The 27,383-nt window shown below is 44.1% G+C and overlaps 1 protein-coding gene across 3 annotated transcripts; it reads left to right on the plus strand.

The window, feature by feature from the left end:
- Positions 1–709: 709 nt before the first annotated feature.
- On the plus strand, positions 710–20,405 carry LOC138632780 (G patch domain-containing protein 2-like). 3 transcript variants are annotated; one of them, XM_069718598.1, is made up of 10 exons: positions 714–827; positions 2,318–2,983; positions 7,923–7,984; positions 8,713–8,871; positions 9,203–9,282; positions 9,387–9,451; positions 9,569–9,608; positions 9,721–9,812; positions 14,255–14,337; positions 20,110–20,405. In XM_069718598.1, exons 2-10 carry the CDS (start codon positions 2,322–2,324, stop codon positions 20,256–20,258), a joined length of 1,392 nt encoding a protein of 463 aa, XP_069574699.1. In that variant the 5' UTR covers positions 714–827; positions 2,318–2,321; the 3' UTR covers positions 20,259–20,405. The 3 variants fall into 3 exon arrangements, with proteins under 3 accessions (XP_069574700.1, XP_069574701.1, XP_069574699.1); XM_069718599.1 differs by lacking the exon at positions 14,255–14,337 and having other exon boundaries at positions 710–827; positions 20,110–20,259; XM_069718600.1 differs by lacking the exon at positions 20,110–20,405 and having other exon boundaries at positions 710–827; positions 9,721–9,815; positions 14,259–14,332.
- The last annotated feature ends 6,978 nt before the right edge of the window (positions 20,406–27,383 follow it).

Raw genomic sequence — 27,383 nt, forward strand, 5'->3', positions numbered from 1 at the left:
ACTCCCCTGCAATATATTGTGAAGTGTATTGTAAACACAACAGTAGGTCCTGCTGCCTACAGCTCGTAAAACAAAAAGATAGTGGGAACATGACGTAGGTGCATGTTACATCCACGGCACAGTGGGACACAGCAGGTAATAGCCTAATACCAAGCCTTCGTATTGCAGTGGAGAGGTTTTATATAGCCTCTCCTTTTTGAAGACACATACAAGCGCCCTGAATAATAAAATGTCTAATTTGGTTATTCCTAAAGGTAGCAATATGAAAGGTTTAAGTCTGTCTGAATGGGAGTGAGTTACTAGCACCCAGTCTGCCTTCAGTACAGCTCCAAGATGATTTCTTTTTCTTTTTCCTAATTACTGATTATTGTGAAATTGTTTGGACCTTTTAAAAGGTGATCAGATAACTTGACCTTAATTCTACCTCTTAGGCTACTGGTACAATAACATGCATTTTATACGACAGAAATAAATGTTAGTAGAACTCAAGCCGGGCCTACATCTAGTGAAACTGGCATGTCTTCTGTTCCCTCTCAACATACTCAGAAAATTGCAGCTATACACGTGATTACAATTTTTTTTTTTTTGTTTTTTAATAGCGTATCAGTTTACTGAAGTAATGTAACAGTGGTGACGTGTGGATGACGTGTTATCTGGCTTCCGGCGGGCTGGTGTTTTGGCTCCTCATCCGCGTGCTGGTGGCGCGCTGTTCTTTTGGAGGGGAGTCGCAGGGAGGCGGAGTCACCTGATTGGCTGCTGGACTGCGGGGCGGAAGTGCGTCTGGTGTCCCAGCTGTGCTGCAAACAAAACAAGACAAGCTGCGACTGGTGAGTGCTCAAACCCAGTGGACTCTCTGGCTGTTTTTACGCTGCATAAAGACTGCTGCTGCGCTCACGACGAGACGCGTGCTGTGTTAAACGCAGCTGAACGGCGCGTTTGTCAGATGTTGAACAGTGAAGACGTGTGGCTGTCCTTGTGCTTGAGCTCACGTGGGCTCTTGTTATGTAACAGAGCGCGCAGAGCATGCAGATGCTTCATGGCTTCCCTCTGCTGTTGTTTTGCTGCACTGATGTTGCACAGCTTCCCCGTCGCTTCTTTTCCTGATTATAAAGATGCTGTAAATCTTCTGCAGAGCAAACACGCAAAACAAGCTGCATTTTCTATTCCGCTGTCATCAGATAAGAGGAGCTTGGCGGTTCCAGTGTTGCTGATGAGCTTCCACAGTTTTTAAAGGGGGAAAAAAAAAAAAAAAATCTGCCTGGTGATATTTTTAAAAAGCTGGTCAAGATGGATTCTGTGATATTTGTGTAGACTATTTTATTGGAGCCTATTTTGTCTTTTGATGACAGCTACCTTGACAGCTGATAATGATGATAGAAGGTCATCTGCCATCTCCATAATACACCAAGAGATTCTTTCTAGATGGGTCTTTAAAAAAGAAGAAGTCCAGTAGCAGTTATAACCCCCAATAAACTAGGCTGTAGATATTCAGTTTTCTGAAGAGAATTTTTTTTGTATTTTTGTATTTACCACACCATATTTGCTGGGTGTAATTGCCTTAGACAACAGGACTCAAAGAGGTGGATAAAATCAAAGTTTACATAATAGTATTGTCATTTATTTTTTCTATTAAGAGTCCACACATAGATAAAACAACTACATGTAGACTGGGAGTTTTGTAAAGGCCCCGTTGCTGCATCCAAGATGATCGTGATTGGTTCAAGGAAATGCAAACATGCGAGAGCGGTTTTTCCCCCTGTACCCGAATTATATATGGCTGTGGCCGGATCAGTGAGGTGGAGATATGTGTGGCTATGCAAGACTAGGTTGTTGGTTTTTTTTTTTTCAGTAACAACCTGAAAAACCAAGCTGAGTCATCATCTCAATGCATAAAGTCCTGCAAATCTATTATTTCCATGAAGCTGTCCGTTGCTGAATAATTTGCAGCAACTTTGTTTTTGTTGTCGTAAGACAACCAGAAATACTGAATGCCTGCATAGCTCGTGTAAATGGTCGTACAGAAGCTGTGATGGTGGACAAAGATCACACAGTCATCTCATAACACTCACCCAAAGCTTTTCATACAATGAACTTTTGTAGAACTCAGATCTAGTGATCATCAGAGGACCTGCATCCTCAGGCACTTCACCAGTGGCTTCAATATTCACTGTCTGTTTGTTTGTGATTGCCGTTGTAGTTCACGCAAACCACTGGACTAACCGGCACACTGTTTATTAAGATGCACCGTCATTCATCGAGTTATATCTTTTTGTCTCTGAGGCACTAATGTTTCCTCTGTGGCGTCCTTGGTTTCCAGCACCATGATGGATGAGCTGGTGCAGGACCTGGTGTCTGCGCTGGAGCAGACCTCGGAGCAGAGCAAACTCGGAGAGCTATGGGAAGAAATGCTCCTGAGTCCGCTGCGGCAGCGCCGGCAGATCCGCCGCCGCAGAGTCCGCAAGCGCTTCCGTGAGTCCTCCTTCTACCCGATGGAGCAGAGGCGATGCTGGATCGAGGCGTCAGAGTCCAGCATGGATGAGGCTGAAGCGCACAGGGAGAACTCCTCCTCCGCCTTCGCTGCTTCTGTGGCCAACTGCAGTGACTCTGATGACGTGACTGCAGGCAGCCAGTGGCCCTCCCTCGTGAGAGGCCCAGTCAGGACCAGGCAGCCCTCCTGGCCAGAGTCCGACTCCATCACTGAGAATAATCCGGGGCGGCCACTGAGGAGGCGGAGGAAGGTCAAACGTATGACCTCCGATGTGACGGTCAGGCTGCGGCAGAAGTTAAAAGTTCCCGGTGTGGATGGGAAACGGAGGCGCAGGCCGTCGAAGGTGCAGCATCTGGCTGGATCGAAGAAGAGGTCTGGTGGTTGGATGGGGGTGGACAGAAAGACTGAAGGAGCCAGACTGATGGGAAAGGAGTGCTGGAAGAGGACGATGGCAAAGGAGCGCAGAGATGCTGCAGATGAGAACATGTCGGAGGGGTAACGTTGGAGTTAAACCAAATCCTTCATTCATCACAGTGTTAGAGAGAAAACATTCAGGGTTATCTAAAAAACGAAATAAAAATAAGCATTTTCATTTAATTTACAATTGTGCAACAAGCCAAATGTTAACCTGCCGTTGTTTGAAGAGTCTGGATTAAAACCATACTGAAAAAGGAGTTCACAACTCTAAAAGCCCTTTTTACCCTTTAAATTGAAAGTTACTAAGGCAGTTAAACCCATAACATAAAAGTCATGGGCATAACTACTATCAGACAGAAGCAATTAAGCAAGGCGACATTTAAGATGATCTATACTGCCTGTCTTCATTGAGCCAGTTGTCAATATTCAGCATGTCCTCAACTAAACCAAAAAAATGCCACAATTATGCCACTCCACTTTAAAGTATTGAGTTGACATTAAAAATGAATGATAGAGTCTCTTCATCCTCATCTCCTATAGCTGAGATGATCATCAGGGACGGATCTTTGATAGTTATGCCTCTGGGCATCTGCCAGCTCATTATTTCCTTTTGAGAAATATTGTCACAAATAAATAAGTGACTTGGTGTGCTATTGATTTGTTTTGAAATGAATTCCTATCTTGAGCTGGGTAATTAAAGCTGTGCCTCTCCCCCAGTCCCAGAGTGAAACCCTCCTGTGTGCATTTTATTTAGCAAAACCTGTAACTGGCAGCAGAGAGGGACGTCATATTATTACACCATGAGAGTGTGGAATCAAGAGGAAATCAGGACCCAATCATAAATCTGACAGTGAACAACTGTCATCTTATTTTTGAATGAGGCCCCCCCACCTCATTCACAACTCCCATATAGTAAATAGCGCACTCAGTAATTTACTCTGTGAGCAGTAAATAGAAATATTGGACACTTAATGAAATCTGCTCAGTTCGCCACCTCACTGAACTCATCGTTAAAACGTGATGCGATTCAGGATCGTTAACAGCAAAATAGCAGTAATGCAGCCAAGTACATTTACTAAGCAGCTCGAGTACTTGATCTTTACTTGAGTGTTTCCATTTTATTATACTTTATATTTTTTACTTCACTACATATTGGATGGCATATATTGTACTTTTTACTCCACTACAATTATCTGACACTTATAGTAAGATCAAAAAAATCAAATGGTTCAGATGCAGATTCAGCACGTGTTAGTTATTAAGTTTTAGTTTGAAGATCTTTTGTAAATAAGTACATTTTTGAATGTCTTTACAATCTGTACATCTTAAAACTACCATCTATCTTTTGGTAAGGCAAACAATTATTTTAATGTAGTGTGGGAGATATAATATTGCAAATTGCAGTGATCATCTAACGAGCCGGTAGATAGACAGATATGATCGGCAATGCTTGTCAGTTGCACAGTAACGTATGTGGTACTTTTTTTTTTTTTTAAAGCTTTGCGGGGCCCTTTTCTCATGTCTTATGCTCTTTCACAATGCATTTCCCCCACTGATCTCGTTATCTGTGATCACATAAAACATGCGAGAAGAAGACATTTGAGGTAACCCAGAGAAAAGGCTTTACATCTTCTGGTTTAATTTGTGCTGACCTCCCCAGCCCCTAAACGGTACTTGTTTTCTTACTTTATGGAAAAATCAATAGCCGTTCTGACAGAAAACAGCTCCGGAGAAGAAATAAATGGGAGCGCCATGGCACGCTGTCAATCATTTCTCACTTACACAACGCCAACACTCTTGATTGCTGCTCAGTAGACTGCCACACTGTACTGAGGGCTGAACAATCTAATGGCTAAGCCCTGGCGGAGGCAAAAGGATATGAACAAATGGCAGCGGTGATGAGGGGTTGACAGTGGTACAACAGTAATATTTATACTCTGAGAGCGTACGGCCCATTTGATGTCAGACACAGATGCCATTGTTGAAATGTCTTTTGGCTCACTTGGATTTCTTTGGTCTCCATTCATTTCATTAACCTTTTTCATAAGGAGTGTCTGGTCTCTTAAAATGTGCCCCTTCTCAAGGTCACTCCCCTTAATGTGCATACTGAGCAGAGCTTCGCCTTCAGCCACCCAAGTGCAAGCAGAGCAGATGTTGGTAGCTCCAGTTGGGCTCCACATCCTTGATTAGACCTGGCCCAGCCTGCTGGCAGCGAGGCCACCTGGCACCCAGGCTGGCCCAGCAAGCAGTCTTCACCTGTGGGTAGTCGCTGTCCCGGGCTCATCCGCCGTCTCCAGCTGCTTCTGGTGCTGTTGATTTCAACCCTGCCGTCAGGAAAAACAAAAGCCATTGTGAGCACGTTTCTCACACTCGGCTTTATCACGGTGTCGTTTATATTTTGAAAACTCTATGAGGAGTTTTTGGGGAAAGCAGTGCAGCATTTGCCAAAGTTAATTTTCATAAATCTCTGAGACTAATCCAATTACTGCAGCTCGGGGAGGGTGGGATAACCTTTTAATCAGACACCCATGGAAGAGGGCATGGATTTGGGTTGGGGCGGCTTGTTTGAAGAGCCCACAGATCCATTGTTATCAGCACTTTGCCCCCCTCCGACTCTGCCTCTTCTTTATTCCGCTGCAGAATGAGCCCAGGCTCAATAAATGGCGGCTTGCCTGTAATCTCTGTGCAAACTGGTCTGCCTCTCCCAGGAGCTGAGGATTATATCCTAATGATTAGTGCTCATCTGGATACTGTGTTTTGCTTCTCCTCTTTGGCTTGTATAGAGACAATAGAGCCGTGTGTGGAGTTCGGTTTATCCCTCAACACTGGAATGCACTTTTTGTTGTTGCCCTTGCCTTCGCTTCACCTGGTCATACAGTATTTATTATTATTGTGGCATCCCATCCACAATACAGAGTTATTTTTTTCGCGGGCGCAGTGCTGTTTTGTGTGAGGATTTGCTTGCTGCATGCAGCGAGTCAAAGACCAAGTTTGTCAGCTTTTCTCAACAAAGGTCACTGTTGATAAAAGAAGAGGTGTTCCTTTTGGTCCCGAGAAAAATTGGGGTCTCAATTATTCATAGCATTAATTAGGCAGTACTTAATGGAAACGGTCTCACGTCGGCCCGGTGCTGCTCCAAGCGACATCACATTACACCTTTTAATACAGATAAATACTTAATGGATGCCTCTAATTAATTGTTTATACCTGTGATTCTTTTCAAACTTTGCACAAAATCCCTCCAATAAGATGCAAACATGTATTTTACTTGAAACTGGAAGAAGACGCCTCACTGATCAGTGGTTCCTAATCCCTCTGAAAGACTGTGTAGTGATGCATGAATCCAAAATGGCAGGTGCTGCTTATTGTCGAGCTTGTGGCCGTGTCCTCTTCTGATGTGGGAGAGTTGTGTGGCTCCAGATGCCAGCGGATGTATCCAGAGGTGGGGTACAGCTGAGAAGGGGGCCTGGGGAATCCGTCTGGAGAGAGAAGGTTGACGGGGTGGCACGGGGGTGGAGGGACAGTCCAGGATGAGGCCAGACATCTTCCACATTCCCCGGAGAGGCCTGCTCCCTCTCACATCTGCTTCTCGTGGATGTTAGGAGAGATGATGCAGGACCATCTGGCCGGGGAGACAGGCAGGCTGGATGGACGTTTTTCCTGAGCCGGCCGTCACCGACAGGCCTCTGCAATATGGCAAAGCACCGTATCAGCGCATATCTGACCCTGCAGCCTTCTCCTACAAGCAAGGTCAGAGATGATAAACAGCAAGTCAAATGCAAAGGCAGTCAAGAGAATTCAACTTCCTCTCTTTCCTTAAGCAGTATAAATGGCAGTGAGCCCTATTTCAATTTTAATGTCTATCTTTCTTAATGTGAAACTAAATTACATGAAAACTTCCTGAACTTGGCACTCTTTGTTCCTACTGATGATAAAAGTACCCCCCCCCCCCCCCAAAAAAAGAAGCTCACCATATAATTTCCTTTTTAAAAAAGGTGGCTTTTTATTTATTTTTACAAAGAAACCCTGGGCCCTGAAATTTTTAAGAGATGTCAGTCAAAAAGGAGTAAATAATCACTAGTTGGGAACTATTTTCACATATACACTCCAGCAGTATAACATAAAAAACAACAACAACAAAAAAACATGCCACCCCATACTTGTTATATTTCTTTAAAGTAAACAATGACAGTCTGACAACTTACTTCTGGATAAAAGAGACGCTCTTTGTCACCCCCACTCCTCCCCTGACCTTGAACTGTCTGGAGGTCCCAGCACAAGGTGGCCGAGGTGTGAGAACGGCAGAGAAACCCGCGGTGATTTGGACGAGGGGTGGGGGCACGGAGGGTACGGAGGGAGTGTAACAGGGCTCGCCCCGGGGGTGCAGAGAGGACCGGCAGCCGAGCAGTCTATAGGCAGTAAGCAGCGGCAGCCCCACACAGCAGATGTTGGCCAGTTGTTGTGCGGAAGCTTCGTGTGTGTGTGTGTGTGTGTGTGTGTGTGTGTGTGTGTGTGTGTGTGTGTGTGTGTGTGTGTGTGTGTGGCACACCCAGAGGGAGGGGCGGGCAGGGGGAGTGTGTTTCGCTCTGCTGTCATCCTCCACAACGCAGGCCAGATTAGATTGGAGCTGACAGCGGAGGATATTCAATTAGATTGTTCATGTCACTCAGTGGCTTCGATCAGAGTCTCTCCTGATGCCTTTGTGTTTGCTATTGCAACAAGGGAGAACACAGCACGCTCTGTCTTTGTGTGTCATTTCCATTTATGTCGACCTCTAGCTCCGGACTTCTTCATTATTTTTATTATTGAACGTTACACGTTAAATATTGACATTACGGGGCATGTAAATTTTTGATTTACATTGTTCCCCTTTCAGATGCTGTAACATTGTCTGACCTAAAGAACCCATCAGGTTTGAGATGAGAAATCAAAATGGAGTTCTTCCTCCACAAATGTCATCGATATGAAAGAAGCAGGTCGGCAGGAGTCATTCACATGTAATGTTTTGTCTTTGCAGGGAAACCAGCAGCACGTGCAGCAGTGACCCCGGTCTGTTCACCAACGACGAAGGAAGACAAGGTATTCAAAGACACGTATGTCCTGCAGTTGTAAAGCAAGTAAACTGCTGCTTGGATTTGGAGTGCTGGCAGCTCACAGATGAAGCTCTCTCTGTCGTGTGAAGAAGATGACGAGTTGTCAGATTTGGACAATACTCTGCTCCACTGTGAGGGAAAGCTGAGGCTAGAGAGGGAGGTTTGGTTACAATGGGCTGGTTGCTGGGCACCCAGGCGACTAATAAGACGTTGTCATGTCGTGTTAATGAGCGCTGAAGCCTTTGCTAATCTCATTAGCCGTGGTGGGGCCGGGCGGCCTCTGATTTAACAGTTGTCACTACACCTTGACTGTGAGAGGCATGGTTCCTGTGTGCGCTTCGCTGAGTGACAGGTCTGAGAGGAGCTCCCTGCCTGGGGACGAGACGAACGTTGTCTGGTGGGTGTGTTGGTAAAGGAGTAGTTTCCCCTAAAATTACATTTCTGTCAGTATTGACACGCACTCGCACATACCGGCCGAGGAACGTGGAGTTTATCGGACCACTAAACATACAAAAGCTTCTCCCAACCAGCTCCAAAAGCCCGAATATAATCATTCGATTTCTCTAAACAGCTCATGCAGCATTAAACAAGTGTCTCTAATTACATAACATTTACCTCCTATTTCCAACATGATCCTAAGAATATTCTTTCTGCGACGAGCTGCAGCGGCGCCATGTTAAACTGACGCACCATCTTCCCCGTCCCTGCCTGCAGGCGATGACGAGCAGAGTGACTGGTTCTTCGAGGGCGACTGTGGAGTCGGGACGGGCGCGGCCGGCCTGCTGCCCAGCTGGGACTCCGACAACCAGCTTTCGCTCGAGGATAACCGCACCTCGCCCACCTTCCTGCAACCTGCACGACCCTCCGGCAGAGGTTGAGGGGAACGATTCTGTCTTCTAGAGATGCTAGGATTCTTTGAGAGACTTGAGCCTGCATTTTTATTCTGTAAAATGTTTGACAAACAATTGTAGTTGGCTTCCAGTAGACACTGAAGTCATCTGAAAGGAAACATTGAGTCACCTTGCTTTACCATTTTTATCTAACTTATTAATTCAAGCCACACTGAGTTGGTCCTTTGTTCATGAAATGTGCTGCAGTTATATAAACTCTGATTGCATTAATGTCATTTTCCTGCTTCCCTTTTGATCATTTCCGATCATTTCGCAGCACAAAAACGTAAGTGTTGTGTTTTGTACTGGTGCAGGGTATCACTCCCGCTTCAAACGCCTGCCCGGCTCCGCTGCCTGCTCCATCAGGAAGGATAGACGCCGGCTTCCCAGCAAGGTTAAAGAAAACCTGAATTCCCTTCTTCACTAATCGTACAGCTGCTGAAAACAAGTTGTACAATGTTTGTTTCTCACTGTGTGTCTTGGATTTGTGTTGAACAGGGCAACGGCATGCCAGTGTTTGTGGAGAGACGCAGACACTTCTCCCAAGATCCTTACCAGAGAGAGTAAGATGAACCAGAGCAAACAGTAAAAACTAAATTATATACAACTCATATGGTACTAAGTCTTATTTGTTTCCATATTCTGCTTCCAGTAATCATGCTGTAAATGTCTCCCTTTAGCTTTTGGCTGCCTTCTGTTGGAAAACGAGACCGAAGCCAGGTATGCTACAATAAAAGATTTTTCCAAGCTTCATCATCTTTTTCCTCTAGTTTTTATTTTTTTCAGATTCTGACGCAAAAAACTAAATGTTATTGATGCTCTCAATTTCCAGCTGAACCCTTTGTGCCCATTACCAGTGTGTCCTATTGACATGGTGTCAGAGAGCTCCCATCTCAGAGGTTCCTCCGCAATCTTCAGAAACAGGTAGTTGATGTTGATGTTAGTCAAACAAAGCTGCCTGTCGGACACTCGGTTCAGTCTTTTCAATCACAGTTCAATATATTGACACACAAGTCTATGGCCAACTCACATGAATGAATCACAGCCAGATAGAGTCATCTGTGTTAGGATGAAGCCTCAGATGCCTTCAAACCTTCTCTTTCCTCATTGGAATGAGACTAAGCTGTGTGTGTGTGTGTGTGTGTGTGTGTGTGTGTGTGTGTGTGTGTGTGTGTGTGTGTGTGTGTGTGTGTGTGTGTGTGTGTGTCAGTTATCTTTGTTGTGTTGCATTAAATAGTGAATTCATAGTACTTGATGCAGACTCTGTACAGATACATTAATGTTGTGTATGTATTCATTGTGAACCCAAATGGCTTCAGATCACAAAGTTTCAGATCATAAAGATATGCTCATTTTCTTCAAATATACTGAGGTGTCATATTTTCTCAACCCAATTCATTTGAATGGCAGTGACAACATTTTAGGAACACCTCTCAGTTTAATAGCATCACAAAAGACAGTCTCCAGAATGACCATTAAAATCCATCAACAACATTGTCACTCTGATTGAATAACAACTGAACATTATAATCCTTATGAGGGGAAGATTTATTGCCGGGCTGTTTTATGATACTTAATGCTTCACCTGTCAGTGGTTTTTATGTCGTGGCTGATCGGTGCATGTTTGTCCTTTCATTTAATCTCATTAGAAGACAATATGTAGTGAAAAGTGGTAACTCTTATGAATTTAAATGCCGAAATAATCATAAAGGGTTGCTATTACAGCTTTATTTACAGCAGTTTTATATGTTATGTGTGATACATGAACAAATATATATATATTTATTTTAAGTAGTTAGTCTTCTCTATAACAAACCGTTGGCTGTCCTGCCTAAATTGCGCCGTCAACAGCGGTGTAATGAAACCGGGTCTAAATTCTGAGCTGAAGTGACAACAACAAGATGCAGAAGTAACATTTCAGTTCACTAGTTTTCAAGGTCAGTGTTGGCAAATAGAGAAATACTCCATGTTGACATAGTTGTAATGCAGATTCAAAATCCCGGCATTTCTAGGACTGCACAAGGTATATCCAAAAGATGTTTGTCAAAGCACCACATTGCTCCCAGTCATCCCTGGAACTGTTGGATCTGCATGGGGGACTATTGAGAAGCCGAGCAGCCCTCTTTGCCTCGAGACTGTGGGACTCCTCATAGTATTGTTTCCACTCTGCCTATTTATGGTGCATTCTTAATTTTGTTTCACACACGCTCCTTTTCCTCCCTCTCTCTTGGGTTATTTCACAGAGCGCTCCAGCACTCCTTGATGAGGGGCAAAAACATGACTGCTATGAAAAGCCCCCGACTTCTTAAGGCTTTCTTTTCTAAACTGGCCCTTTCTTCTCCACCTGAAAGGTTCCTTCAGATTCCAGTTTAAGGCATTGTGAATACTAATTTCTCTCTATTAAAAAGCCCTCATATCCTTGCCATGCTCTCATTTGAATGGCAGACTCAGGGGAGACCTCTTAATTCCTTTATAGTGGGATTCAAGACCCTTCACTTCAAAAAGTATAAATCATACTCCCAAATGAATGAGGGAGAGAGGGGGGATTGACGAGAGTGGCTTCTGATGTGTCCCGTTGGACGGCACGAGCTGAATCCATCTCCCCAAGCTGCTCAAATCCGCTCTCCAGTGAGATGGCTGCTTTGTCCTCACGACCCGGCTCTGCACACACAGCACCCATTTGGTTCCTTTAACTTCCTCCAAAACACACTCGCATACAAACGGTTAGAAATGTTGTTTGACGTGCCGATGAGGACAAACTTTAAAATGTCCATTTTTGATTTCACTTAATTTCTCCAGGACGTCCTACCGTACCTGCATGATCGACTTCTAACGCCGAGCCTCGATACATACGACTTTTCTTTGTTTTCAAACACCCTTGAGAGAAAAGTGTTTTCTCGTATTGCTGAAGTGATGGTGTCTTAATAAAAGCCGTCATCTCTCGTTTGACACGAGCTGACGGTGACGACCACATACTTGATATCGAGTAATAAAGGCTGTGTGAGGTTGCATGCTGTTCATCCTCGTATCTGCGCGTGAATAGGCGCAATGCTTTGTGGGATTTGGCTGTAATGCTCGGGGCCGGCGGCCACGTTAAAATGCATAACCGCCTCCCACCTGAGCCAGGCAGCCGCAGCTTTTATCTATTGACTTATTTATTTCTAAATGACACTTGCGCTGTGAGATAAATCATAGTCTTACGCCACTCCCTTCCCAGTTTTCATTTTAATTGTGAGATCACAGTGTCAGCAGTTAGTATATTGGTGTGAGTGGCCTATTGATTATTGATTTAGAGCTATTGATTATGTTCCCTGGAGACCCTAATCCTTTCTGATTCATTTGAATACCTCTATTAATCTTGAGATCCTGCTCACACCTGAAGCACCATGTACCCTAATGAAAATAGATAGCCATTTTGTAACCGCAGCTTCTCACTCCTCTTTTGATTTATTATTTTTAATTAATATATTTGCTTTTGGATGTGGACGCCAAAATTACAATTGACCCTGTGTCAGTGCTGTTTTACCCTGCACCCTAAGGGACCGCATTGCATTTTAAAGTGTTTCATGTGACCTGAAAAATCCATCTTGGACACTTTTTCCTCGGTGTCCTTGTGTCTTTGATAGAATATAGTTGTTGTTGGCCGTCTCTTTTACTTATTACTTGTTTTTTCATTGCTCATTGCCTCTAAGTCAATCTTCGTCTTCTCATCACAGTTTCAGTACATTTACGCACAAACTGGCCAACATCTGTCAAGCTATTAAAGCTGATGAAGTAACAGATGTTAAATAATAACAACAGTGTTGTGCTTTTTTTTTTTTTTTTTCTTTTTTTGTAGCAGTTCTTTCAGTTTTACGCTGAGCCATGTGCAACATGCTTATAAAAAGCCTTTGCTTTCTGCTCGGAGATGAATGGTAGTGTTTTGCCTTGGTTAATGAGCCAGCTGATGGTATTCTCATGTTTGATTAGCATTGTGCTGAGTGCCTCAGTGGGCTACTGACGGCCCCGGAGTGGCTCCGCTTCTGAGCTCTCCGTGGCGGCAGGGGCCCCCGGCGTGTCCCGGCCTCGGTGTAATGAGGGAAGAGATGGAGGGATGGACCTCCACACATTAAGACCAAATGCATCACGGTATTACTTTTAATACCGCAGGCGTGACTCGTGAAATAATGCGACGTTTAAACGGGGATCGATTTTGGAATTAAAAAGTTAGTTTGCAAAGATTTACTGTGGGGAGTTCAATGCCTGAGCTCTTTATCAGGGGCACAAATGGCTGGTTATGTGCTGTCCGACAGAGGTACGATTGAGGGATCGATAGGCGCGTGATTTACTAACTGGAGTACAGGTAATCAATAAGTATAAAAGTAAATGAAATATGCATTACTGGGATTTTATTAGAGAGGGGTAGCAGGGAGAGAATAACGGTCAGGCCATTTATTTTTATATCTATTGATTATACAACATAGAGACTTCGCTCAAAGCGTGCCCTGCACAGCTCTCAACACCCAGCGCCTGCACACCCGTCATGTGATTTATGAGTGCTGAGGTCATGGAACACGCTGCCTGTTAAAAGGCTGGCCTGACGGGGCCTTATTGTAGCATGTGTCTGTTAGGGTTGTGAGCTTTATGTAGCCCGCAGTCTTGAGACGAGCTGTGCTGCTTAACACCGAGCTTTCTTCCGTCCGGTTCTCTGCTGCTAAGCAGTTGGTCGTGAATTCATGTGTACAGGTTTTCCGGCATTTTCCAAAGGCACGCCATTATCATTTGTTAAATCTTCTGCAAGCATGCAGTCTAGTTTGAAGAATAATGCCACAGTTTAGCATAAAGCCTTTGGTCCTTGTGTCTTATTGTAGCCTCCCCCCTCCCCTCCCTCCCTCACACACTCCAACTCCCCTCTCTCTTCTCTGGCTGTCCCCTTCCTCCCCATGCACAAACATACACACTGCACTGATCACATCAGCTCCTCCCAACCCCCTAGTGATGGAACAGACCTTGACCTTAACTTTACATCTCAGAAGTCAGGGCTATTAAGCTCAGGGGGGAGCTTTTCCTATTTCAGAGCTGCTGACATATGACACACAGGAGGCATAGAGCAGGTGTAATTTGTTTACGTGAACTCTGCAATGACTCAGGCACTTGCGTCTGAGCATCTCTCCTCATCGAATGTGAAAATATGCATTCATGAAGAAAAATGTATATACGGCAAAACATGAACTATACTGAGGCTAAATGTAAGCTGCGGTGTCCGTAAATCTGCAGCGCTTGCGTTTATCGACCTTTCGTGAAATTATTAAATTTCTACATGTTTATGTGTGTGTTGTCATCATATTGTGAGTAACGTTTCTTTTCTCCGTCCACGTCGTCCCCAGGCAGACTAATGCCCCAGGACTGTTGTGCACAGGAGACATCAGGAAGAGGAGGGAAACAGAAACTGTGTCCGTCACAACATCAGGTGACACCCTCCACACACATTACATCCACGGCAGTTTACAAAATTTCATGTCATGAAGTCTTTTCTTTGAAGTGTAGAAACTTTGTAGCTTTGTGTTTTTAGCCAGGCTAGTTGCATGGATTTGGGAGGGCAATCTTGCTTTGTGGGATGGATTGCCATGGAAACAGATGAACCCTCATGACTTTGATAATGCACTCGCTTTTCCCCCAGAAGTTTGCATGTTTTTTTGGTGAAATATCTCGACAACTGTTACTTAACTTGCCATAAAACGGGAATTTAGATGATTAACTTTGGTGATTATGCTTGAATTTAGGTCCATTATCAGGTCACAATTTTTGATTATTAAAAAAAAAAAAAAAAACCCTGCAAAACTACAGACACGGCCGTCGCTTGCCTTCGCTGTCCCAAGCCGCAACTTATCGTGACGTCACCTGCTGGTTTGTGTACCGCCATTTTGAAGCATCACATTCGGCATTTCGGCTGTCGCCATCTTGGTTTGTTGGAGCCATATTTGGATGCACTTGGGAGGAGCGAGCGGTAGATCTGACTTGATCTTACTGGCAACCCCAGGCATGTCAATCAAACCAGAGTACTTTTTGAAGACTAATATCTCATTCATGATGGGATTATTTTTAGATGGACCACCAGAAAACTATAAAGGAGTGAATTTAGCTAATTGCACCATAATGACTTGTGAAATTTTTTTATGGACTTAATATTTAATAAGAGAAGTTGAATGAGAGTTTATGGAGCTGCTGGTTTTTTGGAGCCTGCCCCTAGTGGCTCTGATTGGCATTGCACTTAATGGCATTTCTGCATTGGCTTCACTATTCAGACATGGAAGCTACATCCATTTTTAAACATAGTCTATGGGCTGTACTTGCTGAAATACAGTTTCATAGAGTATAGTTAGCAGACTATAGCTGTTGACTTGTAGTCTTGTTTGTACATTTTTGTAATTCCAAGATGATTACAGAATGTAAAGTATTTGGTAAATTAACAGAGTGTGCAGACAGAGTTGGGCGATGTGTTATGTTTGGAGCTTTCTGCAGCGTAGAAGAAGAGAGGTGTGATGTGGAGTTCGACCCATCGGAGGAGGCACCGAGCAGCCGGCGCTGTGTGTGTTTAGACCAGTGGAGCTGCCTTTTTTCATTAGACTGATGGCTCTGGGCCTTGTGTCTTTGCCGGATTGAAATCTGAATTGGTTTGTCCACCTTTTCTTCTGCGTCCTCTCGCTGTGCTCCACTCCTGCAGCTGCTGTTTGTCATTTAAATAACAAATGCCGGTGGTTCCCTGATTTAGTGTGGGGTGCAGGCCTCTGATGTATATTAATATTGTTGCACAGTGCACTGTACCAGGGTCCATCATTCATTTGGATAAAAGAGGTGGAATTTAAAAACAGCCAATGCTTTACTTGGATACAGATTGCATCCATTTATTGCATTGAGTGATGGAACGGCCGGCGACTCTGTCCTTCACCTCAGCGCTGAACCACTTCCCATAAAAGTAAAAAAGGAGTCACCCCTGGCCTCTAAGGACCCCTCATATTCAACATGCGGAACGAGGGGCATCCCTCAGTTTGTCGACAGTTAACAGACCCACAGGGTGCTGCAAAAGGTGTAAGAGTGGGAAATGTGTGTTTTTAAATGTTACACAAAACATGAAAACTGGTCATCTTAAAAAAAAACAATCGAATGATCACTGTTCCAATTTTTGAATGAATGTATTTTAATGTTATATTTTGAAATGGATATAGTAAGATATATTATCTGGTTCCTAAATGACAAAGATGGAGAGTCCCTGATTGGCACATCCCCCTCTCAGCCCTGTTCAGAGTGTTTTCCTGCTTCTTGAGTCTAGTGCCCCCTGTCCACCATGATTTATCATGCATCCCATGTCGTCCAATGTCAGTTTCTGCAGCTGCAACTGCTCTGTATAAATCTTTACTTTGGCAGCCCGCTGCACCATGTCTCTCCTCAGTAATCTCACCACCGCCAGGAGACGCACATTCATTTTGACAAGCTTTCACAGTCGCTCTGTAAAAATTTTGGTTTGCTGCCATTCTGACATAAATGTGTAAATAGACAAAATCAGATTCAGTGATTTACTGCGCGGAGTTGTTTTCCTGTTTGCATGGAAGGATTGTTTACTGCATTCAGTAGGAAGAACAACGCGGCTCCCCGTGTTGCTCTTAGTGAACACGACAGCTGAGTCTTTGAGTTAGCCAGAGGAAGTGGATTGTTGTATGTGTTAGTGGCTGATTTGAAACTCTGTAATCAGGAGTGAAAATGGTCTGCGGCTGAAGGTATCTTCTGGGGCTCTGTGGGGAATTACTGCGGTGGTACCCAGCTGTTGCTTTGTCTTCTTTCTTTACCCTTTTAGCACCTCCACGGTAGTGCTGAAGCTGGTTGTGAAGTAGAGAAAAAACAAAAAACACAACAACTTATCAAGCCAGGTATCTGTTTGGATTAGATGACCACTCCATTTCTCAGCCTTAAATTGGCCATTTTCTACTTTTCTCACTACCATGAATCCAGAAATCCAACTGAGTCCAGCGAGTCCTTACTATATATTGAACAAAGCATGCCATCTTTCTCGTAATATTAAAATACAATTGATATTATGAATGGGTTTTATCACTTGAGGTGGCTTTGCCCACAGTCTCTAAGATGATTAATATATATATTGTGGTTTATTAGTGAATTATATATAATATCACATGTTATCCAGGGATAGAGAACCAATATAAATGCATTGTACACACTACACAATTTTGGGAGCATCATTTTCGAGTCAGATGTCAATCTGATGGTTACTCCTCCCCTTCCGTTTCCCATAATGGCCTTTGTTTTATTCTCCGTAAAGGGACGATTAAAACGAACCAAAAAACAAGCCTGAACATGTTCAGTGTGCTCGGTTTCAGGAAGAGTTTGGAGTAAATAAGCGGGGTTGAAGTCGGTTGAGACTTTGGTTATCCTCGTCAGATGGTGCGTTATCTTCACGTGTTGGTCAGCACTCTGTATGGGTGCCCACACGGAGGCCGGCCCCGCGGTCGGCTCGGGCCGCCTTTCCTCTCCCCTCTGCCTCCATGTGTCTCCTTGCCCGAGCTAGACGGCAGCGTGACAGATCACCTGTGTCGGAGGCCCGCCGTGTTCCTGCCCGGCGGTCCGGCCCCCTCTCATTAATGCCCAGGCTGGTGCGAGGGCCGTATGGCAGCACAAGACAAATAACGCTACCACTCAGCCATCACTTCTGCTGACAGAAATGCAGCCCACCGCACTATTTCGCCCTCTCCGGCTCCACTCCACACCCTGCTCTTGTCCTTCAAACCCCCCCACCTCCCACCCCCCATCTCCACCTGCACCTGCCTGCACTGCTCCACCAAACTTCCATGGTGAGGTTTTGCTGTTGCTTGAGGCTGAGCTTAGGACTGAAACCCACACGAGTACTCTAACCGCAGACCTGCTGCCTTTGTAACTCCTCTAATTGTTGGTTTCCTCTATGTGGAGACAGATTTGTTTTTAGCAGCTTTGTCTGTCAGGTGCTTCTGGACTCGCTTGCGTGCAAACCTTGTCACCGGGAGGTCTGATTTGAATGTCCTATTTTTTTTCAGTTGTGAAAGGACTGGTGTGTGTGTGTGTGTGTGTGTGTGTGTGTGTGTGTGTGTGTGTGTGTGTGTGTGTGTGTGTGTGTGTGTGTGTGTGTGTGTGTGTGTGTGTGTGTGTGTGAGTATGAGAGAGGGAGAAGGAGAGTGAGCAGGAGAAAGAGAAACACAAAGGCTAATCATTAAAGAGCTATTCAGCCCTGTTCATTTAAGTGTGGGAATCAGCAGGCCCATTACTGTCAATGTGTAATTAGCTGATTAATAAACAGGGGGAAGGGGAGTGCTCCAGGAAGGCCTGTAATGATTGTTTTTAGAGAGCATCACATGAGAGCTTATTAAGACGGTAAGATGGTTCCATTCAACTTCCCATTATCACCCACAATAAATGTATGTACTGTAATTCTCCCATTGACAGAAAACTGTTGCATTGTAATGTCTGTATTGACCTTGATATGAAACCAGTTGAGTGCAGGTGTTGGTATTCTTTTATTTAAGCATTAGATAATTCACATTCATCGTTTTTAAATGATCTTTTAAGAACGTTAATGTATAAAGGGGATAAGTCTTTACGTGCTATTCTTTAGATACTATATTAGGCTGGACTGCAAATATCCGTCACTGGCTGAGTGATGAAATTACGCCGCTGTTCAGCTGAATGAAAATTAATATAAATGGATTAGACCGGACTAAAACAAATAACTTTATATAAAGAAGCTAAAACTGGTTGTGCAGCTACAACAATAATTGCTCATCAGACACTGATGCTAATGTCATATGTCAGTCCCAGGGGACATTTTTATGCAGAAATAAGTACTTTTATTTTGATGCTTCAGTAACTTTGGTTCAGAATACTTGCAATTTTACTGAAGTAAAGTACTTTGAGTGCGGGGCTTTACCTGTTTCCAGAGTACTTCCTCCACCGCTGCTTGCAATAAGATAAATATGAGAATCATGAATACTAATAACATCCATTAGTAGGAATATTGTAAGTTTCTTTAACTGCAATTCTCAAGTTAAGTTGAAGTATTTATAATATTTTGTGTAAATGTTTGCTCATTTGATCACAACCTAAAAACGTGCATAAACCTCAGCAACAGTAAGTCATCAACAAACCTCAAGCCTCAAGAAATAATACATTTTCGTATCCTTATTTTGACCTTGACTTCAGATTTGAGTATCCGGTATGCCTTGTGCATGTTAACACAGTCACAAACTAAATGTTCCCTGCTGTTTCCTTGTATCTGTCAAATATGAAAAAAAAAACCTTGAATTTTGATCAAGTCCTTTGACTATGTTTAACCCAAGTGTTTGGGCTGAACCTGAGCAACGGTTAGTCATCATTCCCTCAAGAAATATTAATCAATTATCTTGCCCGCCAGATCAGTTTGGGGGTGAAGTCATCTGGAAAGAGGCACAAGCAGATATAAGGGGAACGAGCAAAAGCACATGCCAGTGAATGCTGTAATGCCTAATCCTTTGAGACAGCCCAGAGCCACAATGTCACTTCTAGTTCCCTTGTCCTCTGCTATGGGTCTGCCTGGAAAATGTCTTGTGTGACCGCCACTAACTTTTTGGGGGGAGATCAGGAGAGATTTATTTATCAAAGTGAAGTAGGAAAAGCAGGAAAGCATGTTAGGGAGCGCAATTCTTTTAGAGTTCCTCTTTCTTTGTCGAAAATTGGCCCCAGTTCTTTTTCAGATATTTATTTTCTCCTGCAGAGACAAAAAGCTTTAAAAGGTGAGCGAGATCAAGAGAAAAAGGGGATCTTTAAAAAGAAAGGTAGTCGGTGAGATGTGAAATGTGATAGATTGAGTTAAAAACATACAGCTTCTTACACAGAATAACTGGAGGGGGAAGTTAAGCCATAGGAGCAGCACAGATTGGCCTTTTAATAACCATGTCCACAAGTCATATGGGGCCAAATTGGATTTGGCTCACATGACCAAAACCTCATTAATATTTAACCTATTAGAAGAGGAATGCTTCAAAGTTGTATTTCAATATACCTAAAGCAGGGAGCGATCCACGAGTCCAGGACTAAATTCAATTTTTATTTGAGAGGCTTGAAACGGAGCAAGAAAATGTGATTTATGTGAGTTTCTTTTTGTTTGTGCTCAGTGTTGTGTTACGTGTCCAGAGCATGATATGTCTTCTCTTTTTCTCTGCAGCTACCAACCCATTTCATCTGGATCACCAGAGAGAAGAGGCACAAGGAGCCGCTAACACCTCAACCCTCGAGGCTGTGGGACCACGTGCAGCTGGTTCACAGTCCTCTACCTCTGCTCAGCCTGGGACTTTGTCTTTACCCCAGTTGTAACATAAGGACACCTGATCGGGGCTTCATAAGCACACACCTAATTCTGGCAAAATATGACAAAAAGAAAGCTAGTGTGCCAGAGAAGGAAACGGCTTGAACTCCTCTCGCTTCGTAAACTTTATGAAAAAAAAAAAAAAAAAATACAAAGCACATCATTGCTCTTCAAATCAGCATGTTACTGCTAGATCCAGTCTCTCCCGGTAGTATATTAAGCATGACGAATGTTAATGCAATCAAGCCTTGTTAAGCCCTACGCCAACTCCTCAAGGAAGAAGGCAGCTTCAAGAGGCTCCTCGTTTGACTCGAGACTTGGCGGCTCCTCTTGTTTCCGCATGGAGTCTCCAGGCCACCTGCTACCACACAATCCAACAATTATGTCCACTCTAGTAGCGTAAGCATTTGTCAGCAGGAACACTGGGAGGATGGTCAGGCGAGGGTTGGCGGCCGGGAGGTGTGGGGGTGGGGAGGCACTTTTCTACTTCAGGGCAGCCAACAATGGCTATGCAGCCGCACGTAGGCAGCTCTGAGACAGGAGAGCATCAGAATGTTTAGCGACCACATGCTGCTACAGGGTTCAGAGAGGCGACCACCGGTAGAGAGCCACACAAAGTACAGGCCTCCTATTAGCATGGATTTGAAAAGCTACAGTTGGTACAAAGGTGCTCATTAGCACAACACAGAGGGAGTGTAGTCGCGGGCCTCGGAGGGCCGCCTCTGTTCTCTCCAGGTTATCTTCTATATTCAGATTTCCCCCAAATGCATTTAAAGTTCAAGGCCAGCTGCAAATGTGTTTGAACAGCTTGTTTTTCAGCAGCGCTGGATGAGCTGCTTTTGGAGCGGTGCAGAAAGTGGACGGAGCCAGCAGAGAGGAGTTGGAGGAGCTCTCGGAGACAGGAGAGGAGAGTCATGCACAGTATTTTCACCTACCCTTGGGGTATACATTTCCCCGGCTCCCTCAGCATCAGATGCATTAAAAGATCAATGGGAGCATACAGTGAGATCAAACGCAACCGTTCTAGAGAAGCTGGTAAACAAGAGCTATTGTCTGAAAATGTTTTATATAGTGATGTACTTTCTGCTTGACACAATAGGAGATCCCTGTTGTAGTCCGTAAAAACACAAACAAATACACCTGCATACAACCTAAATCGCCCCGCTGAAGAGTGTCTTAAAAAGGTACTTTACAAGTAAATGTCGACCAGAAGTGAAATATTCTTTAAATATTTAAAATCAAAAAATTAAATATATCCCAAATCCTCTGAGCACCAAAAGTAAGGTATGCGCTTTCTGTAATGATTACAAGATATCTTCTTAGTGAAATGAACCGCATAATCATCGGGCACATAACGCATGTCTTTTCAGACACTTTAGAGCCTTATTTAAGAGAAGAATCGCATTTAATAGAATGAGATTTGCCAATTAACGTGAGTTATATGTCTGCAATAATCCGTCTGAGAAGGTTTTATGTGATCATGTTGGAGAGGGATGACATTTATAAATGCTGTGTGTGCACACCAGTCTAAATGGATGCCTCACACAAGACATCCTGCCACAGAAATCAGTCAAAGTGTTGAGGCAGAGAGCCTCCCCCCCCGCCACACACACACACACACACACACACACACTCTTCTCGGCTGCTTCTCCTCCAGCAGCTCGACCGAGGAGTCCAGCCGTATCGCAGACTTCTTCCCCTCGCTGGGAATGTGCTCCTGATGAATAGAAATATCGCAGGTTGGGGTTCATAATGAGAAATAAATACATTGATTTGTTGCCTAAAGCCCCTGAAGTCGTGGACAAGTATTGACTGTGTCGTGTTTTTAAGGAGAGCTTCGTGCTGTTGCTTTATCCGACGCTCTGGGTGTTGGTGCCAGGGCATTGACAGGGGAGGAAGATGCATCAGTGCAGATACAGTTCCATTATAAGCGGACGAGGAATACCTCACCTGCCACCGCGGTAATTAGCAGTCACTATAATGACATCTTAGCCAGACCTTATTGCCCCAAAATGAATTTCCAATGGCTAGGAAATGTGGGGGGGGGGGGAATGGCAGCCGTGCAGCAGCCAGTCAATTGTCCTGTTACAGTTAAGGAATCCAGCAGGCCGGTACCACTCATATTTCATCGCAGGTAAAGATTACCTGTCAGGCCCATGGGAGATGTATTGATCTGTTTTCCTTTTTCTGCCAGCAATCACCTGACAAAGGCACCTAGGAGGCGAGTGAATGAGTGATGCCCGGTCTGTCTGCTCCAGCGTGGTGGCTTCTAGTGTCCACTGATGGGTGGAAAGGTGATGAGGAAGAGGAGAGCTAATGCAGTCATAAACTCTGTTTGAACCTCCTCTGTATGCATGCAGGGCAGCCCCTCTGAGCGCCGGGTCACAGGTCAGTGAGGAATTTGCTTCTTTTTTTTTTTTTTTTTTTCTCAGCTCCTTTCTTGTCAGTGCCATTTGTTCTCGCTGTGTAGTTTGTACTGATGATAGAAACACATGCAAACGAGGCTCTGTGGTTCCTGCTGACAAACGCATGTTGTGAGTCACCGGAGTTCATCTCACTTTGGATTTCAAAAGTGATCCGCTTGTTTCTGGGCGCTCTTTTAACAATGAAATCCAACCTTGTGTGGTGTCATGTTTTCCTGCGACTGTCAATGTGGCAACGATCAACATATTTTACGTTATCTAATGTTTTCCAGGCAGCTAAAAGTATTAATATATTTGCCTTGTTCAGTGGAATGTCAGAGTTGATATTATCCATGAAGCCATGCATTTAAAGTGATAGCACAGTATTAAATGTGTAGTATTTATGATGTGATAATTATAGACCCATTAATTGAGGATTTAGGTCCGAGGACATTTAATTCATGGATTCAATTTCATGATAGATAGTGGGGTAGATATGTCTCGCTAATTTTTTACTATCCTATTTTTTAATTTCATTTACAGGGATTTAAATATATCTTGCTGATATCAGGGCTCCTAGGCAGCTATCCACATTTGATACATAGTACAAATAGCATCTTATCTTCCAGGCTGTTATCTTTATGTTTAATAGCAGCGGAGGCATGCCTAATTGCTTTGCAAATGATCTAAAGAGGATTACTCCTCCCTTAGAAAGGCTGCACCGTGTCATGAGATGTTAGAGACATTACAATGGTAAAATTCAATCAAACCTGCAGTGCAGCATTTATGCAGTCGCTCTGAGAGTTGTGTCAAACTCTGCTCAATGCTGCTGCTGAATAAACGTTGTATGAACTTCATTTTAGATTATTATGGACAAGAAGCTCTTTTAATATGAAGTTAGAACTTCAGTTAAGTCATTTGTGTCCTTTCAAAGTGGTAGAATTTAAGGAAGTCTCACCTTCATGTCATCAGTGATGTTATATCTATTCCTCATGAGTATTTATAAAAAAAAAAAAAACAGCAGTGTCTATTCATTTCAAATACTGAATTTGTGTGTAATAAATATGTTTTGGTGATCATGATTGTGTGAAATGTTTGTGTGAAGATGTGACTTGAGATTAGAGATCAAGGTTATTTGGTATGAACATATTTACCGACTTAACTGGACCCCCGAAATAAATAAATTTCCCCAAAAAATAAAAATAAAAATTTAGTAAAGTAAACAACAAAATTAGTCACGTCATCTAAGTAATTAATCAAGACTTAAGAGTCTGCCAAACGCTACTGTCAGTATGTTGTGGCATGAATCCATACATAATATGGATATTTTCTACCTCCATCCTAAAAGATGAGAAGCCGCGTTTTTCCTTTTTTCATGATAGTAAATTTAGCATCTTTGAGTTCAGGACTATTACTGGGGCAAGACGAGAAATTTGAACCCCCCCGGGGCCTTTACATTTTTATAGACCATGCAGTTAATTGAGAAAATAATTAATAAATCGATAATGAAGATAATCTTCAGTTGCTACCCTAGAATGCTTTTCACATGCCACCAAGACGCCGCCACGGTCCTGTTGAATACAAATGTTAGTGTGGCTGACAGACAAAATACTCCCTCGGCCGCTGGAGATTATCAGTAGATCCCCGACTGTTAATCTTCCAGCTGAATGCTGAAGACTGTGGTAGTCACTTTGCCACGTGTTGAGAGTCGGAGCAATTCTCTCCGCTCACTGGTGGTCCACGGTTACAAATCACATCATCAGCTGTCTGAGCACCCACAGCCACCTCCTCTCCACCAGATTGATGGTGAAATGGAGGAAAAATCAATGGCTTCCTCTCGTCAGAAAGAGCCAGCTCTGTCATGTTTGGGAGTTTGATGCTACCCTCCCGTACTTTCTCTCCACTATGGGAAATTGAAAGCTCAGTTTGAACAAACTGCCACACATGGAGTCTCTCAAGTCGATATAATGACAGATTTCAATCTGCTGCCGTACTCGTCAGGTATCGGCGCTGCCTTTTAAAAACACTTCTAAACCACTAGAGAAGATTACAGTGATCGGGTTGAGTTGGTTGAGTTTCTAGTAAATGACGGTTAGTCTTTAAACTGACTCAAAGGCCTCTGTGTAGGTGACCCTGTGAGTAACAGCAGTCGGTTTTCTCACTAGCCCCCTCAGGAGTCCCCCCCTCCATCACTTCATCCTTATCGTCCCTGTGACACACTGCAACTGTGAAGCAAGGTTTCCATTCACTGCCTTCTGTGAAATGAGCAAGCATCACTGAGCTTTTTCACTCCGACCTCTAATGGGAAATTCAAATATCACATATCAGCTGAATGCAATATTCACTTAGTGAGAGATAACACTCTGCCTGATGTGTCTCATGTATCCGCTTCAGAACGGCACACCAGATACGGCCGCGAAACCTGCTGTGTAAATTCTGTGTGAAGCTCGTGTGCAGCCTGTTCACTCACTCTGTGCTTTATTGGCGCATGTGTTGGTCCTCTTGTATTCCCCGGTGTATTTGAGGGCGAGCAGATTCCGGGGCATCTGTGCTCGTCCCGCCGCTTCCCTCGTGTCTTCACACCGGCGCCATCCCTTTTCATTTCTGCTGGCATTGTAATCAGAGCGTTATGAGCTTCAGCGGGTGAAGTACGCAGAAAGTTGTGTCTCTTGACAGCCAATAAAAACCTTATAATCTCCCTGATTCAAGTGGCCCATTTAAAAAAAAAAAAATACTAACTAGTGCTATCACTCAGACCACCTTCCCTTTTTCTTTAATGCCCTTTTTTATTTAATATATTGCCCATGAAAAATGAGAGACTCCCGCTTTGCCGTGTAGATATTTTGTTGCTGATGATGCGAGACGAATTTCCATCACAGCTTTGTTTCCAGCGGGTGAGCGGATAATCTTTTACAGCGCAGGGAGGGAGGACACCACTCCCATCAATCTCCGGTGCTTATAGCTGGTGCATGGTTGCCTTACCTGACCAGAACGACTGCACGGCACCACAACATTGGCCCACTCGGGGTCAGGAGCCACCGGGGGACGGGGCGACACTGGAAGCTCACTTACGGAGCAACCACCTTCCAAACCCTCCTCAACCTCTGGAACAATGCTTCGCTGCTGTTCCATTATTCCTGTCATTGTTATTATGTCATTTTTCTAACAAGGCAGTCACATGTGAGAAAGCAGCATTGCTTTCCTGCTGACAGCCACGCGAAACTGAGCCGCTCCTTTTGTCGACACAAAACTGCTCCAAGAGCTTTCACCCCTCTGTGCTTCTCAATTGTGTGCAGTATGTGTTGCGAAGGAAAAAGTCTCAGTTTTAGTCGTGGCATCCTTCCCGGGCAGCCTCTTGAGAGGGGCCCCTGGTGGCCCTTGTGCTGGTGGAGTGGCTGGCAGTCGTGCTGCATGCTGCTCTCCGCACCCCGCTGCCCTGGCAATCGCCTGCTGCACAGCTCCTCCCGGGGAGACAATGCCGCTCTGATTGACAATAATGGGAAGTGGCAGAATCGATGGGAGACAAGAGAGGGGTGTGCGCGAAATTCTCCTGGAGCTTCTAGTCACAGACCAGAGGCTCTGGCACCACTCACCTGTCATCCCCGCAGCACCAGGATTAGGGCCTGTGACAGCGGGAGCAGGCTGAGAGAAAGATGCTGCGGTCATCATCGCCACTGACAGCCTGGAAACGGTGTCTCTCCCGCACATTCACACAACGTATACGTCTCATTAACTGGCTGGACCCAAGCGCCACTCTGCTCCGTGGGAAAATCTTCATCTGTGGAAAAGAAAAATCACTCTCAGCTCGAGATAAAATTACTGAACCCGAGAACACGATACGTAGAATAAGCTAAAAGAAGTTGGTGGGACGGCCTCTAATGAGCCATTTAAGAGAGTGCTTCCAAAAAGTATCTAATTTCAAGGATTAAAATAGCCGTTCACCTTGTGCCTGTGTTAGATGTGTGTGTGTGTGTGTGTGTGTGTGTGTGTGTGTGTGTGTGTGTGTGTGTGTGTGTGTGTGTGTGTGTGTGTGTGTGCGGATGGAGGGCAGGTGTCGTGACAGAAGGGGCACTCCATTCTCCTAATTGATCGGCAAAAGATGCACATGAAGAAGACGTTAAAGCAAAATGAAGTCATAACAGTGGATTGAGACATTTATTAAGTCAGACGAAAGGCCCTCAGAAACGTTGAGATTGTTTATTGATTTTTGTGTTTTGGCTGGCTGCGCAGGAGTAATCGCTCGTGCTGCTGCCGCCACAGAGACTACGGGGCTCACGCACATGCAGCCAAATGTTCAGGTGGAGGCGCTGACTTCCTCCTAAAAGACGCAACTTCAACCGGCAGTGTCTTGGATTCAGTCAAATGTGAGTATTTTCTGCCTGCCCTGTTTTTATGTCAAAGTAAACAAACTCTTTTCAAAAAGTAAATGGTTTACTGGTTGGTTTAATCTCTGGGAAATTTTCGTGGCAGTTTTGACTATGACATTATATAGACTAAAAAAAAAATCAAAAGACAAATTTTCAGACAACTGACATGAATTGATAATGACAATAATCATTAACTGCAGCGCTGTGTTATATATTTAAGCATGTTATCAACTGAAACCACAGCTTCTATAATTTCTCTGTCAGGGAGGGAAATAAAAAATGATTTCCCAATTCCATGAGTGTCCCACAGTGCTGCCTTTGTGTGTGTGTGTGTGTGTAATGCTGGTGAGTGTTAGGTAGAGTT

The sequence above is a fragment of the Brachyistius frenatus genome, unplaced genomic scaffold (genome assembly GCF_029030835.1).
Source record: "Brachyistius frenatus isolate BFR_SWC_R1_liver_20210118 unplaced genomic scaffold, ASM2903083v1 Contig_193, whole genome shotgun sequence".
Lineage (NCBI taxonomy): Eukaryota > Metazoa > Chordata > Actinopteri > Embiotocidae > Brachyistius > Brachyistius frenatus.

Excerpts from the sequence above, each read along its gene's own strand:
- LOC138632780 (XM_069718598.1), top strand. The coding sequence starts at position 2,322 with ATGATGGATGAGCTGGTGCAGGACCTGGTGTCTGCGCTGGAGCAGACC. Across the intron at positions 2,984-7,922 it reads GATGAGAACATGTCGGAGGG|GGAAACCAGCAGCACGTGCA; the intron begins GTAACGTTGGAG and ends TTGTCTTTGCAG. Across the intron at positions 9,283-9,386 it reads GACGCCGGCTTCCCAGCAAG|GGCAACGGCATGCCAGTGTT; the intron begins GTTAAAGAAAAC and ends TGTGTTGAACAG.